Genomic DNA, 18,038 nt, shown 5'->3' with positions numbered 1-18,038 from the left:
ACATATTAATTCATGAAAATTTAAGAAATGATTTTTGTCTCATTCCTTAATAAATAATAATACAAATTAAAATTATAACTTATTATATATTCTAAATATATTTTTACAAAATGTATGTTATTTATTTATATATATATTAAATTAATACATAATATCATATTTAGAACGAGCTTCCGAGAATAGATATGTAAAAGCAAAGATTAGCACATTACATAATAATACTTTTATTTATTAATATAATATTTGTCAACTTTTTTTCACTTTTCAATAAATGATTAATTTGTCTAAACATAATATTAGTAATTTATTGTTAAAATTATATAATTTTAAAAAAATACAATAATATATTTTATCTCAAGTTTAATGAATTTTTCTTATGTTTAATAATAATATTTTTTAAGAACAAATGAAAAAAAAATTATTATATTCTCTGATAATTTATTTTGCTTTGGTATTAAGGTACAGAGTTTCTTGTTATGTTGAGTAAACCTGTTCAACATTGACAACCTAATATAAGGTTTAATGAATTTGTTATTATCAGAATATGTAATTAAACAAATGAATATAATTATTCCTTGATTAATATGAAGTATTAACTAAATATACATTTAATATATTATTTGTGATCTAAAGATACGATACGCTGAATTAATGACATTATATTACATATTTCTTACAACAGTAGATACTTTTAATTCGTAAAAAGAAAAAACAAATTAAAAAATATCCTATTCCTTTACATTCTTCATGTTGCACATATAATATATGGTGATACCTACATATATATATATATATATATACAACAACTAATATGAATGATTTAAAATATTTTAAGTACTTATAAAACATTATAATTATTGTTAAATTAAAAAGAGGTAATTACAAGAAATGAGATTTTCATTATGAATAATTAAATATTTATACATGTACATATATGTATACAATATATCATTTATTAGTAAATATGAGAAAAACAAATATTTATTCATATATATTATTTTTTATTTTTCGCTAATATAATATATATAATATTTCAAAAATTTAGAAATTAAAAGATAGATTATAATTATACTTCAATTTCTTATTTTTAAATTTTTAATAAATTATTCTTAAAATATTAGAATTTTATAATTTTTTTTTTTTTCCCTTATTTTTTATTTTATTTTTCATTTTGTTATGTAATTACATGTTATAAAACAAAATATATTCCTAAATTACATTTTATATATAAATATTTTTATTACATAGAAATATAGAGAAAACGTGAAACTAATTTTTCTCAAATTTTCCATTAACTAATTTTATAATAAATTCATAAAACATTATATTAACAATAGCAAAATAAAGTAAAATACTACTATTCCGTCTATTTGTCTGTTGCATCTACGTATTCTTTTTTTTTTTTTTTTTGTCTTTCTTACGTGCATTTTACAACTTCCTTTCATTTATATTCATCTGTAATTTTATTATATGTGTAACGTATTTCTAATAAATATAGCTCGTTCGTAAAATAGAAAGATTATTTATATTAACTATTTATAATAATTAATATGAGGGATTATAAATAAGCGCTCTACATTTATCTTTATGAATAAAACGAGAAGTATTACATATTTATCCGTATAATAATTTTTTATTATTTTATTTGGTTATATAGTGTTATTTTTGAAGAAAAGGTCTACTTACATATTCGTGTCAACATAGCATATGTAGTAATATTTAAAATACAAAGTATTCATATTATTTTTATACATTTATATATATTTTATTTAGAAAGTTCATTCCACTTAAATTTTTATCATTTTCAGTTTTGTTTAAATATTTAATAATTCATTACTTTTATATACGAAATATATCATGAATAAAAATATGCAATATGTTAAATAATTTTTTTCATTAGACTTATCATTCTAATTCATCCTTTATGTAAAAAAATTCAAGAACAAATCTATTTTTCATAAGTTACTTTTATTCACATGAACGATTTATTATATATGACTCCGATTAAAAGATTCCAAATTATAATGTAAGTTAAGGTTATTTTTTGGTATTATAGTCATGCACGTAAGCAGCCAATAAATATAACATTCAGCTATAATTAAAAATAAAAATATATTTTATATTATTAACATCTTTATATATATGAAACTCTACAAAATATATTTTTACATAATAGTCAATTTTACTGTCTTTAAAAAATAATAACTTTTTATAAACAAGTACACACCGTATATACGTACAAATTTAGAACATAATTAAAAATAGAGATATTTGATGTACGGATAATAAATAGAAGGAGCTTGTTTCAACTTTTTCATTACAGATATAGTACACAAAAAAAATATTTAATAAACCTGTAATATGTCTATATTATTACATGAAATATAATTGAAACATAGTTTTAGAAGGAAATATTAAAAAAGTTTAATACCATTTTAATACTATATTGTAAATATAATATACATAATTTTAATTAATAATTCTTTATTACAAGTAATGTTAAATAATTCTATCTAGTCATATTCTTGATTCATTCATAAATTTAACTCAGTGAAGCCATTTTTTCACGATATTTCATACATTTCCAAATTATATTATGTAAAATAGCTAATAAAAATACAAATTATTAAATTATTCAAGTGTCTATTAGATATATATATATATATATAAACAATTATTTATAACATTTTAAACTTTTATGTATTTATTATTTTTTCTTTATTTATTTTTTTATTATATTATTAATTATATTTTTTATTTTAAATGTATAGACCCTTAGGAAAATTTTATCCTTGCTAATATTTTTATATTTAATATTATTTCGTACATTTTAATATTAAAAAATTTGAATAAATGTTAAATTCACTTAAAATAAACCAAACAACTAGCATAAATAAATTATATTTTATCTTAAAAAAAAAAATTCATATTTCAAACGGAAAATTTTTTATTTATTTGTTTTTATGCTTATCGTATTACTCTTATTTACATTATTGAAACTTGTATAAAAAAAATTATACAAAAGTTTATATTTTATAGTTTTAATATACTTCTTAGTAATATTTTATAGGAATTTTTGAGATTATATATAAAAATACATCCCCTGTAAGGAATAAACAGAACACACTGTTAAATTATTATACAAAACAAAAATTTCATATATTTTTTATTATATAAAAGTAAAACCATGAGTGCGTTAAATTATTATACTTTTAAAACTTAATATTTATTAATTACACAATATCAAGCTATACTTAAAAATAATACTATATATAATATAAGTATATTAATACATTGTACTTCTACTACTGTTATGTATATTCCTTTTCCTTTTTCACCATTAATATTTATCAAATATAATATAAAAAACATTGAAAAGGAATAATTAATAAACAAATTTTAAAAAATTTTTATTATACAATTTCTAACGACAGATTTAAACATAATAGTCTTTATATAAATATTATATATATATATCCTAATGCATATTATTTTACTAGATCTTATCCCCAATTATATACTTTTCAATGCAATATTTTTTCTATGTATGATATAAATACATATATATAATGTATTTTCTTTTCTTATTTGAAATACATTGTTTGCGTGTTCAATTATAATTTTTATACAATTATATCCTTCAAATTTTCATGATATTCTGTTTCTTTCTTGTTATTTGAATAATATTAATTAATAATACTTTTAAATAATACTACTAACAAAATATTTTCTTTAAATTATATTCTCTTTCTGCTTCATATTATACTGCAGTTATATTTTTTACAAAAAAAAAACTAAAGCTTTTTTATTCTAACATAATAGAAAATAATTAAAATAAATTACAACAAAGTACTTATTATTACATAAAATATCTTATATATATAGTACATAAATTATTGCAAAAGTTTTAACAACATTAGAAAAATTCAATATAAAAGAAATTACAAATAATATGCTCTTCATTTTTACGAATTCCATTATTTTTTCACCTTTAATATAGACATGGAAATATTCTGATGAGGCACCTTAATTATTATACATAAAATTATTTTGCTCGTTTTTGTCACTTTTTCTTTTTATGCGGAAACAAAATTTTTATGCATATATTATAAAAAAATATTATATTTTTTTTTATTGAATATATATATAATTATTTTTAGTTAACCGTATTCGCTAAATCATGGAATGAGGAATAAATCCGAAACAATACATTAAATATAATATTTAGCAGATTACTAAATAGTTAAGCAAAAGTGGAGGAAAATCAAATATATGAAATGTTAAAAAATGAAATATATATGATTTATAATATAAAAGTAATGATACATTTGGAGAAAAACTAAATGCATTAGAACATGATGGCTCTTTTCGAAGACACTTGAATAAATTACTAAACCATGGCATTTCTAAACAAGAACATAATGATTTGATGAAATGCAAAAAATCTCAAAAACAAGATTATTCCTTGGACTTTAAACATAATTTTAAAAAAAATATAATAGACTAAAACATTGTGATAACACTCACAAACATATAAACCACCGCACTCCATCAAAAAAAGTAGACTCAAAGAATTAAGCTGAAGCATGTTCAATCCAGATAAGCTAAAGGAATAAAAATCAATCTTTAAAATTTCAAAATGGACTTATTAAATATTTATATTTTACAAAAAGACATAAAGTACATTCTGAAGCTATGTTCGTCACAACTTTTTATGTAATCTTATTCCTTTTTTTTGCCGTAATTAAGTCTATTATTTTGTTTTCTTATGGTCTATAAGTTAATTCTACATATCAAACATATTTAAAGTTGTTCATCATTACATTATTAAAATGATATTTTTTACAACTTTATAATACATCTTTTTTAGGTTAATACAGATAAAATTAGTGCATAAATAAATCTAAGTCTACTTATAATTATAAAATATATTTTTACTGTAAAAAATTAATCTTATAAATTTTTAATTGTTACAGGAATTCGAAGACATAAAATTTTATATGCTTAATAACAAAAAAGGGCATGTCCCTAATGCAATTATGTAATATTTGAATTAATTATTTTTCATAATTCATCTTATAAAATTGCCTTAATATAATTCTGTATATCCCGTAATATAAATCATTTATATTCAAAATGTTACTTAAAAATAGTACAGTTTCATTATTTATGTAAAAATATACTTTTACAGCGATTTATCTATCTATCTATCTACATATATATATATATATATATATATTAACTATATATTGGAGAAAAACCTTAGCATTTTCAAGAAAAAATAATATGGAAAAGTGCAATTAATTAACTTACATTTATTCACATTTTTTTCTTTGGAAATATATGTACTTTTTCTTTTTAATTTAGTGGCGTGTTTCAACTATTATTAATTATTTATCTGTAAAATGTCTAAATAAAATATAATTATTTATTAATTACGTTTGTTTATAGCAGATAATGTAGTACTTCTTATTTTCTCCCATTTTTTATTAAAATTTTTGCAATTACTGTATAATCGACACCATATCATCCATTGGTTATCATTTATTTTGTTCTAACCCACTCATCCCGGCATTTTCACTCTTTATTATCATCTTAAATATCTTGAAAAAAAGTCATATTTTTATTTTGTCAAAAGATATCCATTTATAATAACTTTTCATTAATATATATCTTAGATCAACTATTTCACCAAAGTTTTAAATGGTGTAAATTTTTACACTTCCATATCGTTAACATTTTCACTTACAAAAATTCTTTTTAACTTAAAATAAAGTGAATCATACATATTTTTTTCCATGTATCATTGTACAGTATAAAAAAAGTAAAATACAATTCCAAAACTCAAGAAATTTTCTTCCATATATTACATCAAAGGTAGGAACATTCAATAATAAATCTCAGTATCATTAACTTCAAATTCAATATTTTAATATTTTCCTGAGTACATGAATATTATTAACAGATTATTACAAATCAAAATGAAGTCTATAATAACACTTTGTTAATAAATGTAATTTATGTATCTCTTTAATTACTTCTATAAATATGATAAACATGTGCTTTTTCTTTTTCTTCCATATATTATGAATATAACATTGTATCTAATAACATTCACCTAATTATATATTTAATAAAAAATTTGATAATTATTTAAATGTATTACCTTGTAAAAATTATCACATCATTAGCAATAATTTTTATTTCCTAAACTATATATTAGCATATAACACATATCTCTGAATAAAAATATCTGTTTATTTTAAAAACTCTCAATAAATATCTGTATATACATTCCGTAATTCATATAATACAATATTATACTTATTTTTGCTCATTCAAATGAATATAAGTCATATTAAAATTTATAAAATATTTATAAAGGGAAAAAAATCTGAACTAAATTATTTTTAAATTATACATAATTAAAAAAAAATATTCAAATTGTGAAATATTTATATTGCACTATACTATATATACTACTATACGTTTCTTCATTTCTTTTACAATCAAATATATATAAAATATTTATACTTTATTGCACGATTCACTTTTTTTCTTGCTTACCTTCATATGTTGTTATAATATCTAAGTAAATATCGTCTGATCTTAGGGGTTCTTCCATCCTGTAGTATTACTTTATTTTTGTATTATTCATCGAATAAACCCCTATAGTAATATTTTAACAATTTTATGTACAATACCTGATTAATAATTTGTTTCTCAATATTTCAACAGTGTTTATTATGATAATAACATAAATTATATAATCAAAAAAAAATTTTCTTTAAATTTATCACGATATATAGAAAAATAAAGTACCAAAAATTGGCTTTAACTGTTTAAAAATAAATTCTTTTTTACATTATTTATTTTATACATTCCATGATTATTATCTTTATATTTCTCTTGTAGTAAAATATAAATACATATATTAATTCACATTTGTTTTTGAAGATGCCACCATTGAATCTTTATTTATCAACAATTAACTATATTTCTTTTAAAATTTCTTTTTATATTAAATAAATTTAATTAATAAATATACAACAGCATAATATATATTAAAAAGTGTAAGAACTATATATTTGTGATATATATACTAATGTCTCATTTATTTAAAAATATTTTTTATTTAATATTTATGCACTACAAATTAAGTTCATTCTAAATCCTCCTTTTTGTAACTTTTTATTTTTATTCGAGTTGTGTACATTTACCAAAAGTTTTTGTTATAAGATACTAATTAACATATTAACAGAATATATGAACTTTTCTTTTTTTAAAAATTCCTTTTAATCATTTTTTTATGTTCTTTCAAAATATAGATTTCTCCAATGACACCATAAGAATTACTTGCTCAACAGATTAATTATATATAATTATTAATGTCTAATCATAATTATTATTTGTGCATTTTTACCAATTCATTATTTGTTAAGTTAGAATATTTCTTTTATTAATCGTTTTCATTGTTTTCTATTAATTCAAATAATTAAATCTTAAAAATATGCCTAAATAAAAATACGTGCATAACATTTTGTTTAGATCTTTTCTAACTCCTTAACTTACTGCATCAAACACAACTCTCAATGATAAAAATAATATTTTTTTCTTATTTTATATAAATGTAATATTAATATGCATGAATTAATTCATAAAAATATACATATACTTCTTAATAGTTTACGACTTGCCGTATTATATTACAAAAAAGAAATACGTTATGTCAGTGAAATCATAAATGTGAAAATATTAAAAAATTAATTTAATTCTTTATTTCTTCTTATTCGTAAAGTCTATATAAATCATAACATTATAAATCTTCGTAATTGTAACTCATTAATGAGAACTAGGAATATGTAATTTTTATCTGTATTTTTAAAAAAAATAATGATATTTCCTTTTTATTGATTGAACTTTCTAACTGTATTTTATGGTTTTTAGTGTAAAACATAATGTTATATTCTTTAATGAACACTAGGAATAAAAGTAAAATATTTGTATGATGTATCTATTAAAATGTATTATATCATTATAAAATTCATACAGATTATCCATTTTCTTTTTTGCTTTTAATACAATTTAAACTATACTAATGAATAGTTGCAAAAGTTTACATAGGTTTATTATATCACATATTAATTTAGTTAGTAACTCATTTAATATATATCTATTTAACATTTCAACATAATGTATAACATACAGAAAAAAAAACAGTATATAACATTTAAATATGAACAAATTGAATATTGCATAAATAGTAAAAATTATTATTATTATATGTTCGTGTTTCTATTAATCTATATTAATTTATATTATTTTTAATGTTTAATTATATAGTGTATAGCTATCTATATATACTTATTTCATCATACATATTTCAACAAATTATTATTGTGCATGAATGTAAATAAGCCCTTCACATTAATATATTGTACTATAGTTACAAATTAACAATATATAATACATGAGTAATTATTAATTTGTCATCTACTATAAAATTTATATTACTTAAATACTTAACAAAAAATTAAACAACAACAAAAAAAGGAACATCAAAAAAAAAAAGTTATTTTTGTGCATTTATACATTTATAATAAAAATCAAGAATCTGTTACTTAAAAAAATTAAATTGCAAATACTATACATTTGTAAAAGATGCATGCACAATTCTAATAAATTAATTTTTAAGAATATATTATAATTTTAAATAACATATATATTATTTATTTAAATTATCTACATTTCAGGAATATACGTGTGTTTTTTCTCCTAAATGTATAATTATAATTAATTATGTTAACACACTAATTAGATTAAAAAATTCCTAACAGGAATTTTTTAGTTGGTAATACAATGTATATTATTACTAAACTCAAAATTTTATAATTTCTTAGATGTTCCTTAAGATCTACGAAATTAACGAATTTTCATAAGTTTGAATAAAATATATAATTTCATTATATAATACAATGATCCAAAAAATAAATGAACCCCCTAAAAATTCGGTATTGAAAGTGTGAATTCCATAAATCCGAATAACAAAATAAGAGAAAGATATATATTTCTATATAAAAATCCTTCTAATTTTTCCATTATACTTTTCCATAATTAAATTACTTTTAGTTGCCTGCTTCAATTTACTATAAAATTCTAATTTCCTTGGTTTATCATTATTCTTTAGAAATTTTATGAAACGTTACATACATTTTCTAAATGTTTCATAAGTGTTTATATTTTATAAAATTTCTTTCATTGATATAGCATATTTTATGTTCAAATAGTTTTTAAAATTGTGCTTCAATAATTTTATTATCAATATAAGGCGTTCTTAAAATGTTCGGGATTAGAGTTCATCATATCACAGATGTCTATTGTTAGAGCTTCAAGTACTTCTCCAAAAACGATATCATGTTCGTATATATATTCCTATCTTTCTCATGATTTTTATGCAATAATAATTCATAATTTTTTAAGAATTTATATTATGCTTAATGCATATATTCAACTTAGTACTGAGTTTTATAAAATCTCAAAAATTATGTATTATTTATATTGTTTTCGTTGTACATTTAATTACAAAGGACAGTGCATTATTAAAATTAAAACATCCATTCGTCATTTTAAAAAAACGTATTTACTATTATATTAATATAATGCTTTATATTTAGTTAGTAAATTATAAAATATGAAAAAAATATACACAAAATAATTATATATATAATTTTTTATTACACCAGTAGAATATAACCAAGTTCATATTAAGTTAACTCAAAAATTTTATTAAAATAAAAGAAAGATATTATTTACGTTTTCTCCATTATCTCATCCATTTAAAGTTCTCAAAACTACTGCAATAATAAAACTTTCATCTACACTATAATATTTAATAACATAATATTCATTGTTTTAGTTATAACTTTTCATTATATGATTCATTATTTTTGTATAATCAAATAAAATGAAATTATACAGTATAAAGTATGTATGATTTTAATGCATGCTAAATAATTTTCAATCTGAATGTATATTAATGTAAATATTTTACAAACATGCTATTTATTATGTGTAGTTTTTGAGAAAGAGAATATTTTGAAACGTATTTTTTTAAGAGTTCACATTATTTGTTTGGTTAAATATATAAACTTAAAGAAGTACGATACAGAAATCATTAATATGCCCCATAAATATATAAGCTAATATATTTCATCTATTGTTCTGTCAAAAGAAGCTTATGGTTAATATATAATATAATAACTAAAACATATTCCAATTTCACGAAATTAATTACACATTTAATAAATGTATATATAATATCCATTTTGTTGCTGAAAATAGCACACGTGCACCAGTTTTCTTCTTAATTTAGATCATATAAAATAATATAACATAACAGTACGTTTTTTATTATTTATTATATTATTATCTTTTTCTTTTTTTTTTTCCTTTTTTTTGGAGATTTTCTTAATATAATAAGAGTAACACTATTCGTAATAACTACTTAAAGATTTTAAAATTAACACTTAAAAACTAAAATCATTTAACTATTTAAAAAAAACGTATAAAAGTAAAAGTACTTGAAAATTATGCCTTCAACGAATTCTATATCTGAGATGAATATATATAATAATCGTATAAATAATATATGTTATATTTAATAGGTCTAAAATGTTCATTTTTCTCTAAGCCAAAATTATGTTTATGCTAGATAGGATTTTTAATATTTGTTAAATATTTATAATTATTTATCACGATATCTCTATTATTTTTTAATTATTTTTTTTTAACCTTCCAAGTCTTTTCATTCTTATCATAAATAAATGTATAATGAACAAATGATCCAAATATATTTTCCCCGAGCATTGTTCAATTGTTTTTTAATTTTTATTCTCTATTAAATTTAATATTTACTTTATATTTATTGCTTTCTTAACATATTAAATTCAGAAAATATTCAACAAAAAAAAAAAAAAATTGTAATAAGTAAAAACCGCTTTCTCTCTTCTAAAATAAAAAAAATACATTTTCATGAAATAAAGAGTACTTCATTGTTTTTATTTTCAATTAATTAAATAATCAAAAATTCATATCTTAATTATAAAATGAAAAATATTCTTTAATTGGAAATAATACAAACTATATAATTTTACTATAATCGTAAATTGTCTCTGAAATACTTTAAGCTGATTGTATTAAAAATATAACAAATTTTTAAATAATATTAAAACATAATAAGAAAATCATCTTCATTTTAGAATACTTATAATTAACTATCTCGATATCATTTATTTCACTGTTATTATTAAAATTGCAACCTAAATGCTTAAAATAAATGGAGGAAATGAAAATAAAAATTACAAGAAATAAATAATTCTGTAGTTGTTGAATTGTATTTTCACATTATATCCCTAATATATATATTTAATAAAATATTTTATATAATGGATTACTTCTGATGTACGGTTTATGTGCATGTTTTTTTTTATTCTAAGTAATTCGAAACATTATAAAATATTCAAGTTGTTCTCCTTATTATTTTGTAATAAAAATGGAATAAAATTTTACATTATAAAATAATAATGAAAAAAAGTATAAACAATATTGAAAATTTTGGAAAAATAATAATATTATATTAAAATAGATAAATAAACGTAAATTACATTACGTTTACTTACACTTTCAATCATATAACTAATGTTTTATATATGTTATAGTCTCAACTTTTAATATAAGAATGGTAATATATATGTGATATTGTTATATACATGTTTAGCTATTATATTTCAGATAAAAAACTAATATTTATATATGTCTAGTTGAAACCCCAGTGCTTCGGATGTTATCAAATGTCATTATTTTCTAAGTAATCCTAGTAAATTTTAATTCCTCAGGATAGAATAACACAAAGAATTTGAGTGGCAGCTAGATAGTAAACAATAAATGAATCAATAAAAAAAAGTATTCTGCTTGATAATACAAAATACAGTATACATCTATAAGGAAACATTTATTGCGCATTTCTTTTTTCTTTTTTTTGTTCTTTTTATTATATTTTTATAGAAAAAAATTTATGTATGTCATAATTTTTTGTATTTATGTTATCTCACCCATTGAACAATTAAATATTTCGAATTAATATATAACTATACATAATTTGACGTCTACTTAATAAAATCATGTTATAATATTTTTTAGAAAAACTAAAAATAAATTGTCTTCTATATTATAACAGTAAAAATAACACCCAATGTTACTTATATATTATCATTATCTATTCTACATATAGAAATATTAATTGCAAAAAATTATTACTTATATTCGTAATTTTTGTTATTTCTAATATTACTCTTATTAGATATTACTTTAAAAAAACTTTATATGTAATATAGATTTAAACTGTTTTTAAATCTTTTTTAATATTTCAATACTAACAAAAAATATTAATATGCTATTTCTTCAAATTGCGTTTTCATACATATATTAACCCCTCACATATATTTTATTTATATATTTTATCTGTTTTTGTTCTAAAATAAAAGAAGCATCATTCAAAGGCATGGTAAAAATATACAAATAAATAAATTTTTTGAAATATATTATTTCCAATATTGTTTTGTTGTACATAAAATATAAAAATATATATTTTTTAAATACTACTCTATGAAGATTGTTTTAATTATTAATTTTTTTGCATGTATCATTTACTAAAGCCACATATATATTTGTTGTATTTTTATATTTTTGTTTTTCTTATATTTATCTACATATTAAATATATATTTTAATTATATTAAATTAAAAAAGTAGAAGGTTTTGAATTATAAAAAAACACAAACTATAATTAGACAAACTATAAAGAAACTGTTATTATGTATTATAAAAAAAAAAAAAATTAAAAAACTAAAAAAAATAGATTAAAAGTTTTATTATGATAGTAATTAAACTTTTTTTTTTTTGTCCATTTATTCTAATATAAATCTAAATTTGTCTAGTTCTATTTATATTTTTGCAAAAAAATGAAATACTAATGTTATCTCAATAAATATGCAAAACATTTTAAAATATGCCTACTGCGTGATAACTAAAACAAATATTAATCTTAATTTTGGAGGTTAATTTTATTATATAAAAGAGCATTTTTAAAAAATTATTATTTAATTAAGTGTTAAAACTCATAAATAAATTGCACCAAGAATGATGTAATTTATTCATTTATAATTAAACTTTTAATAAGAAATATATCCTTATATTTTAATTAAAATGTATGGGGTCTTGTCCCTTTAACAAAAGAACAATAGCATTTATGTAAACTTATATGTATAAAATATTTTTTTTTTTTTTTCCTTACATTATATTATTAAAGAGATGAATTATAAGTTTCCAAAAATATTCCTGGTCACTAATATAAGCTCTACATTTTTTCACACACTTAAAATCTCATTAGTGATCTGAGAAATGCATGTATATAAAAAAATTTTTAAGTATCATAAATGTCTAAATAACTTTCTATATAAATAATGATATTATGTAAAAAATAAATTTATTTTAAAATTTATTTTTCAAACTGTTTAATGTTTAATTGAATTTTATTGTAAATATATTATTCTATTTTATTAGGTGGTAATTTTTTTAAGACAAAACAAAACGCCTAATTGTCATATGATACGTTCTAACATAACAATAACATATGTTCAATAGTATATTCGATTAATAAAGTCAAAAACAAAAATATTTAATATCTATTTTTATTGTCAATTTTTCTTATAATAGATATTTAAGTAATTTTTATAAAATAGAATTAACTATAATAATTATGTACATTAAAAAATAAAATTATAAAAAACTTATATTCCTTAATATAATTATAAGAAGCTTTATGAATTCTAAAACTGATATTCCACTAATAATTCATTAACAGTATAATAATTATTGTGTGTATGGATAATTTTATACTTATAAAATTAAACAAAACAAATGTAAAAATTCATTAAAAATATACTTATTTGTAATTTTTGAAATATAATTTTATAATACTAATTTTTTTACAAAGATCATTTTTTAAGTTCAGTTTTAAATAAAAAATATATACAAATTAATAGAATACTAAGCATTTAGTTTTATTAAATGAAGAAAATCATATATTTAAATTAAATATAATTTATAATATATTTAAAAACATATTTAAACAATCAAACCAATAAAAAAAAATAATAAAAAGTATTATCATTAAAAATTTGTATTACATTAATAAATAAAGCTGTGTTACTGTGGATTTTATATATTAAATTGAAAGAACACATATATACATTAATACAAATTTACGTAAGATATGCATAAACATAATTTTTGTGTATAAAGCACATCTTATTGTTTTCAGTACTAAACAAGATCAAATTGACATTTTTTTAAAACAAAAAAAATTTGTATATATCTAATATATAAATGTGTTAAAGCAAAACACTAAAACATCAAATCAAAATATTATAATACTAAAAAAAATATATAAATATTCAAACTGTTATAAATAGTAAACATATATTTTTTTAATATTGTGTAAAAATATATATATAATATGTTATATAGTATGCAATAATAAAAATGATTTTCATATAAGAGGTTTTTTTAAGATCATAATTAAATTAAATATAAAGAATAACTTTATTAGTTACATGTAAAATATTTTTTTGGAGAGAATTGTATATAATAAATAACTAGGCACTAAAAATTTTTTCCAATCCTTCTTCTTAATTTTTTTTTTCATCTCTTTCAGCCATTTCTGCTTCTCCTTCTCCTTCTTCTTTCTTTTTTTCATCTCTTCTTTCCATATTTGTCTCTCTCTCTTCTTCTGACATATCAACTCCTTCAATTTCCGCCTTTTTTCCTCCTCCTCCTTCTGCCTTTTTTCCTCCTCTTCCCACATTTTAGGATTTTCCATGATTACCTTTCTTTGTTCTTCTAACTGTTTTGAACATTTTTTGAACTTTATGAACACATAGAGAACCTTTAAAATGCATAATATACCAGACACCAATGAAATTCCAAGAAATTTACCAGAAACGCATTCAATAACACCATCTATAATTGTTACCACCATAAATGCTATTGGACCACCAAATATTATCATGTAATTCCTTAATACTTCAACTTTTAAATCCGATTTTAAAGTAGGATCAGAACATGTTTTAAATTTATGTAGACTAGTTATTGCTGCATTTACACGATTTTCCAAAAAATTATCTATTAATGCAAAATGATTAGTTCGTGCATCTATTTTTTTTTTGTCTGATTCTTTGTCTTTTGTTTTTGAATTTTCATTATTTATCAATTTAGCATTATCATTTCCTTTATTATTATCTGCTTTTTCTGATTTCTCTTTTTTAGTTTTTAAATTTTTTTTTTTATTCTTATGTTCTGAAAATAATCTATAATTTCTTGAGACTGATATACTATCTGCACAATTCTTATAATCCAAATATTTATCAAAGAAAAACTACAAAGAAGAAAAAACATTTTTATTATCTATAATGTGATATATTTATATACTTATTAACTGCATTTTCTCATAAACATACACATTTATACATATATATACATATACATACATAAATTATATAACACGACGTTGCAAATAATATAAAGCAAAGTTTTGGGAATATTTCACTATACCTTGCTATTCAAATAATAATATATATATATATAAAGTATAAATACTGCAGTTCTAAGTAAAATGAAAATTTTCATTTTTCATTTCACGTTGAAATTTTTTAATCTCATAATATCCTTACACAGATAAAAAATACATTGTAAATTTGCAAGGTAATGATACATAGGTACAGTTTATTTTGATATTTTTATTTTATTATTGTTTTTTTTAATAATATTAAATATCATAAATAAAATACAAATATAAAGTATACAAAGAAAATTAAAATTAAGAACATTTTGGTGTATATCTCCATTATACTTTATAAAAAAAGAAACATCAAATACAATAATTTTTAGTGAAGTAAATTTTATTAATAAAAATAAAATATATATATATATATATATATATATATATATATATATATATATGTAACAGTTTAACAGAACAATTCTAAATTTTTCCTATTAACACTTTTCAGAAAAAATATATAAAATAAAAGGACTACTTTCGTAGTAGAACTTTTTATTTTATATATTTAAAATACTGAATATATGTGCATTAAAATGGATACATAAACATATATTAGAAATACAGCATTAACTTATATGCAGTATTTCCTAATAGTAAACATAAATTTTTGTACATAATATTTAAACATTAATTTATAATTATTTATTGTTATTTATCATCCGTTATTATAAAGCATATAATAGCATAACATCAAGGAAAAAAAAAAAAAAAAGACAATTTCTTTCTTGTCACAAATTATAAGCTAACTTGTGGATATATACCCTAAGGGTATGTAGAACTTTTAATCACTGTTATTTTACAAGTTCCATTACTGTAATAAAATTATTTAAAAAATTCTTATATGTTAAAAACATTCAATCCAATTTAGCAGTTTCATATTTTTGCTTCGTATTATTATAAATTGAGTATTATAATTTTTTAAAAATATAAAAAAGTATATTTTATATATATACATATTACTAAAAAAAAATTTTCTGAATAAAATTAATATTTTTTTTTTTTTTTGAAAAAAAAAATTTACTAGTTCTATAGAAATATTAATAATAAAAAAAAATATAATATAAAAATAATTGTAGTAAAGTATTTTTCATACTTTTAATATTAAAAAATATTGTAATAAAATATAATTTTACGTAATATTTATACGATAAAATAATATGCTGTAATGTTTATGCAGTATCTTATATATATATGTACATAAATATTTTCAATTTTAAATTATAGAGAGAACATCAAAAATATTATTTTTTAATATATATAAAAATAAATATTACCCAAAATCATTTACTAAATTTTAACTTCAATACAAATAATACAAACAAAATAATTACGCTTTCAACGAAATAATCTTATAATAGAAAAAATATATGTATTTCAATATTTTTAATATTCCTTCTAATTAATACTTTTTGACTGTAGATAATTGTAAAAATATTATATAATTAAATATATTATTTTAAACGTATAATAATGAAATAATACTAATTTGTTTATGGCAAATACCTTTTCTAGAAATTAATTTACCCAAAAAAAAAAAAAAAAAATCTTTAAATTTAATATGTCATTTATATTAACCTAACATACAATGTACAAAAATAATATTATTTTTTCTCGATTTCATAAATATATGGGCAAATATATTATTTATAATTATATATATTGCTATAAGAATAGTTTTAAAAGGATTCTCACGTGCGCACCCTTGAAATGTGAATATTAATTGAAAACTTATTTCTTAAATATTACAAAATTATATTTATATAAAAAATAGTAACAGTTTATATTAGTAATAAATACCATTTTGTATAACGAATATATAATAAAATACAAATTATGTAAACTTATAATATTATTCCATTTAATAGATATTTTTGGAACCTCATGTAATAGCAGAGTTCGTAATTTGTTGGAATATATATTTTTTTCTGAATTATATTTTGAATTATATATCTATTAAAAATGTCTATGTCAATTTAAATTAATGTTATTAATTAATCATACGCACCCAAATTAATGAATAATCTTTAATTGTTCATTTATTCGCGAAATATTTAATTTGTTTCTACTTTTATATGTATATTCATATCATAAATTAATAGTACTATTAAATATATATATATATATTTGTAGTTTATAGTTATATTTAATAATTCATATAATATATTTATTATGTTAACCCCTTAATATTTTTTTGCTCATTGTAGATATACACTGCTTGTAGTTCCCATTTTTTCTGATTACACTTACTATATTAATAATTTGTGTTTCTTCTAATTAGTAATAGATATTAATGTTGTATAATTAATGAGTATATAACTTTTTTTACTTCAATGTTTTGTTTAAAAATAAATGATATCGTA

The 18,038-nt window shown here is 18.6% G+C and overlaps 1 protein-coding gene across 1 annotated transcript; it reads right to left on the bottom strand.

Moving 5' to 3' along the window:
* Window positions 1-14,667: 14,667 nt before the first annotated feature.
* MKS88_003443 (uncharacterized protein) lies at window positions 14,668-15,743 on the bottom strand (the record flags this gene model as incomplete). Its single annotated transcript, XM_067216534.1, has 2 exons — window positions 14,668-15,492; window positions 15,714-15,743. The coding sequence occupies 2 exons, from the start codon at window positions 15,741-15,743 to the stop codon at window positions 14,668-14,670; spliced, it is 855 nt and encodes a 284-aa protein (XP_067073172.1).
* Between the last annotated feature and the right edge of the window lie 2,295 nt (window positions 15,744-18,038).

The sequence above is a fragment of the Plasmodium brasilianum genome, chromosome 10 (assembly GCF_023973825.1).
Source record: "Plasmodium brasilianum strain Bolivian I chromosome 10, whole genome shotgun sequence".
Classification (NCBI taxonomy): Eukaryota; Apicomplexa; class Aconoidasida; order Haemosporida; family Plasmodiidae; genus Plasmodium; species Plasmodium brasilianum.
Note: the sequence above shows the minus strand (reverse complement) of the source record. Positions and strands in the feature narration are given on the sequence as shown.